Source organism: Eutrigla gurnardus, assembly GCF_963514095.1.
Source record: "Eutrigla gurnardus genome assembly, chromosome: 10".
Classification (NCBI taxonomy): Eukaryota; Metazoa; Chordata; class Actinopteri; order Perciformes; family Triglidae; genus Eutrigla; species Eutrigla gurnardus.
In genome coordinates this window covers 1,902,848-1,907,500 of record NC_139924.1, presented here as the reverse complement: position 1 = coordinate 1,907,500, position 4,653 = coordinate 1,902,848, and the positions used below count along the sequence as shown (strand labels likewise).

General features: G+C 42.3%; 1 protein-coding gene across 11 annotated transcripts in view; it reads left to right on the top strand.

Annotated features, from left to right (window-relative positions):
- Nucleotides 1-4,407, top strand: part of usp2a (ubiquitin specific peptidase 2a) — a 55,153-nt gene extending 50,746 nt beyond the window's left edge. For 10 of the 11 annotated variants that reach the window (XM_084019970.1, XM_084019967.1, XM_084019966.1 and 7 more), the window contains 4 exons: nt 1,126-1,204; nt 2,226-2,330; nt 2,531-2,651; nt 3,160-4,407. In XM_084019970.1, the coding sequence (XP_083876096.1) occupies nt 1,126-1,204; nt 2,226-2,330; nt 2,531-2,651; nt 3,160-3,244 (390 nt within the window). In that variant the 3' untranslated portion in view covers nt 3,245-4,407. The remainder of the gene's footprint in view (nt 1-1,125; nt 1,205-2,225; nt 2,331-2,530; nt 2,652-3,159) is intronic. The other variant, XM_084019973.1, reaches the window with a different exon arrangement.
- Nucleotides 4,408-4,653: the final 246 nt, after the last annotated feature.

Genomic DNA, 4,653 nt, shown 5'->3' with positions numbered 1-4,653 from the left:
TGTGTGTGTGTGTGTGTGTGTGTGTGTGTGTGAGTGTCTGTGTGTGTGTGTGTGTGTGTGTGTGTCTATGTGTGTGTGTGTGTGTGTGTGTGTGTGTGTGTGTGTGTGTGTGTGTGTGTGTGTGTGTGTCTGTGTGTCTGTGTGTGTGTGTGTGTGTGTCTGTGTGTGTGTGTGTGTGTGTGTGTGTGTGTGTGTGTGTGTGTGAATGACATTTAGATTAGATCCTGAATTGACAGTTTGCATAAAAGTGTGGGAATGGGTAAATGTAAGCATGTAGTATAAATGCAAGTCCCTTTACCGATTATGATACAATAACTACACAAATCTCAAATGGGTCCTCCTGGGTAATGCATGCTGTTATTTATGTAATTTTTGAATGCAGGACTCAGGAGAGTATTTCTATACTGGGTATTGTTATTTTTACTTTAGTGTGTAGGATTTAGTGGCCTCTAGTGGTCAGATTGTTTTTTATGCTTTCCATTTGCCAGGTGTGTGTTTGAATTAGAGTTCTCAACGGGCCTGAAAATTACAGCCCGACCCGACCCGGCCCGCGGGTTTTTAAACCCGAACCCGACGCAGCCCGACACACCAGCATGAATTGTCGGCCCGAACCCGACCCGAACCCGACCCCCCGCGCGCCTGCATTGTTTTCCTCATACACTTGTTATCACGATCAGACAGACAGCAGACGTGAATTCAAATGAAACTTACTCTGCCCCATGAAGCAGGCAGCCAGATTGACCAAACGTGAACAGCGATGATTCACAGCAAACAATATATAATTTACAACCTACAATTTTTTTTATTTTTTATTTTTTATTTTTTAATGAAATGTGTTTTATAAAAAAAGGAAGCCCGAGGCCCGACCCGACCCGGCTCATTTGCGTATTTTTTCGGCCCGGACCCGGCCCGAAACTTCGGGTCCCGTCGGGTTTGTCGGGCTGGGCCGACCCGTTGAGAACTCTAGTTTGAATCGGGACACACTGGCATTCTGTCTTCATTTTGCTCTCAGTGGTGGTTATTGCAAACTAGTTGCTATAGCGATATGGTTAAACATGGATCAAAGGGAATTCAGTGGATGTACTGTAGGTGTGTGTGCTACATGTGAGTGTTTCTTCTACACAGACGTGCTACAGATGTAAAGCCAGGAGGAGATGCACGAAGAAGTTCACAATACAGAAGTTCCCTAAGATCTTAGTGCTGCGTATCCTTTCTCTGGACGTCCCGTAGAGAGCATTATGAAAACACAGTACACATTAGCTGACATTTACCACGGCTATGAGAAACTGGGACATGACCCTTGATAGTCGACAAATGAACTGAGCAGCCTGATCCGACCGCCAGTCTCACAGCGTGAACACGTTCTTATGAAGGATGCTCCTATCATGTGGGCTTTATGGGCTTGTTGAATGCATGAATATAGCTTGTTTTTGTATAACTATCAGTCTATTAATAATTACATTTGTAAACATTTGAAAATAACTCATGTGCTTACAATCACCATGGAGACTCATTTTCTTCATTTCAAACACTCTGGGATACCCTGAGAAAAAAAGTGACTCATTAGTGTTTTGTATTAATTTCTGTTTGATGTTAAGATGTCATTTATGTGTAATTCATCAGAGATGTGGATAATAATTCCACATCCATGTAGAATAGAAGGGATTGGGTTAGTGCCTTGCTATGTCAATGACAGCCTCCCGCCACTGAACCACACCTCTTATACAGAGTCAGGTTGAAGCATCGGATTTGATCTTGGATCGTGATCCGATGATCCGATGTGAAAAAAACACTCGCCATAAGTTGATGGTGGTAACTTTCCATTATCAGGATAATCATAACTATGGTCATGAGTGATTGAGAAAGCCGTCTTGTTCACTCTCATGGTAGAGGAGTGAAAAAAAATCCGGATTTAAAAATGACAGGAAGTATAGTGAAATAAAAAAGTGGCTCGTACAATGTTGCCATTTTAAAAATGTATGTATCCTTTATTTATGCAGGGAGATCTTATGATGAATGATGATCTTATTTATTTACAGTATGTTTAAGTGCCCTTTTAAGCGTTGTCTGCATATTTTAATGTTTATCATGATAATATCGTGAATGACAGTCAGAAGCCCACCTCACATGCACCGAGGACAAAATGTTGATTGGCTGATGGCAGTTTGGCTGATTCCATCTAAATGTCCATACAGAGTTTTGTCTTGACTCCCCCTGCTGTCCAGATCTGAAACGTTTCTCCGAGGCACGCAGAACAAGCAAACTGTCCACCTTCGTGAACTTCCCCATGAAGGATCTTGACCTGAGGGAGTTTGCCTCCGAAAGCAGCAGTAAGTCCTGATCCTAAGAGCCACGTCTGTGTTCTGAAGCTTTGAAGAAAAGAACCATCATGGAAAAAAGCTGCTCCTTCCTCTACTAAATAAACCAGAATAAACCAGATTTCTGATTGTCTTTGTACCATGCTAACGATAATAACAAGACTTGTTGTAACAGCCGGTGCAGGTCTGAAGTGGTCTCTGCTCTGTGTTAGTAGATGCAGTGTACAACCTGTATGCAGTGTCCAACCACTCAGGCACCACGATGGGCGGCCACTACACAGCCTACTGTCGCAACCCCAACTCTGGAGAATGGTACACGTTCAATGACTCCAGGTAGGTGGGAACCCTCAGCATCATCACTTCATTCATGTTATTAACATCAGAGTGAGAAAGATGCACCAAATATGGATAACCATTAAAACCTGATGTCAGTACAGCTGGCAACGTTCCTGTTTCCTCCAGCTCAAACGTGCCGATGTCATATGAATTTGATCTCCGCTCTCTGGCTTTGAGCTGGAGAGGTAAAACATGGTAATACAACGTTTCATCGGCTTTGTGTTGCTTATAAAGGGATAGAAAAGGAAATAGCAATAAAATTACTTTTATTTCAACTTCGTTACTGGTTTTTAGGCTGCGCTGTTATTTTAGGGAGTATATTTGGAAATGAAGGAATGAGAATGAGTGGAAATGTTTCTAACATCACGATAAAGACGTGGACGATTCTGTGCATCGGTGTAGCGACACAACATTAGCCATCAGCCATCCTCGTGTCCAACACTCCAACTTGAATGTTGAGTTTCTTTATCTTCATAATGACTGACCATGTGACCGTTGTCTCCAGAGTAACGCCAATGTCCTCCAGCCAAGTGCGCAGCAGCGACGCCTACGTCTTGTTCTACGAGCTGGCCTCATCCTCTCGGATGTAAAGCCTCCTGGAGGACGTCGGATACAGCGGCACTCGGACTGATGGACACATGGATGGAAAATCACGGCATCTGTGGGAGCTGGGCCTTTTTTGGATTTGTATTTGTAGAAACAATCTCACACACAGGAAGGCATACAGCCCCGCCAGCATGGAGGCTGCTCCTCTCCACGAAGAGAGCCGAGGAACCACAGGAACCGTCCTCTCTCCCTCTCCATTCTTGTGTCGCTCGTTGTGGGTGGAGTTGTGTGTTTCCTGTGTGTGTTTGTGTGAGTGTGTGAGGTTGACACAGGGCAATAATCCCATCAGACCAACCACCTGGTGAATCTGTCCCTCTCTATGCACTGCAGACCCAACTCTCACCCTGGCCTTCACTGCTGCTTCTTCTTCTTCTTCTTCTTCTTCTTCTTCTTCTTCTTCTTCTTCTTCTTCTTCTTCTTCTTCTTCTTCTTCTTCTTCTTCTTCTTCTTCTTCTTCTTCTTCTTCTTCTCCTCCTCCTCCTCCTCCTCCTCCTCCTTCTTCTTCTCCTTCTTGTTTGCCTCAGACCCATAAACTCTTTGACCTTTTTCTGCTTTGAATTGATTTTATTTTTTGATTTTATTTATTATTTGGAGGGGGCACCACCACTGGACTGTGACAGTGGATACATTGTGCTGAGAGTGTGACTGAAACAGGACTGGCCGTGGTTCATGGCTTCCCTCCACTCCAACACTCCCATGTCTCCGTCAGCATCTCCTCCACTCGGTTTCTCTCCTACGGGGTTGGGAGGCCAGTGGCACTGTCGGCGTTAAACTTGTGTTCTATTTCGTTTGTTTCTCCTTTGTGTGGCTGCAACTGATGTTTTAAAAGTGCTGTGAATGGATGAATGGATCTTAAGGATTAATAACGTAGACAATAATAACGGTAACAATCCTCATCGTCGGCATGAGGTCTTTTCTTCCTCTCTTGTTTCATGCCATTGAACAACACGGAAAGAATGTTTTAAAGAAGATAAAACACTATATCTGTATATTTTTATATCCTGATGCAATATAGAGAATGTACTATCAATGGTGCTGAAAATGACCCATTACTGTTTTCAGTTGGTTTATTTCCCAGGTTTCAAGAGAGAAAAAAAAGTTATTATTTATGCTTATATATGCACACACACACACACACACACACATATATACATTTTATATATATATATATATATATATATATATGTGTGTGTGTATATATATGTGTATATATATATATATATATATATATATATATATATATATATATGTGTATATATATATATATGAATAAAAGTTGAGAAAACATTGGTTTTACCTTTGGCGTTTGTCTCTTCTTCTTTTTAGCTTTTCTGCTTTTCTGATGAAGAATCTGCAAGTTTTGCTCCGACATGGTGACTCTAACACACGAGGA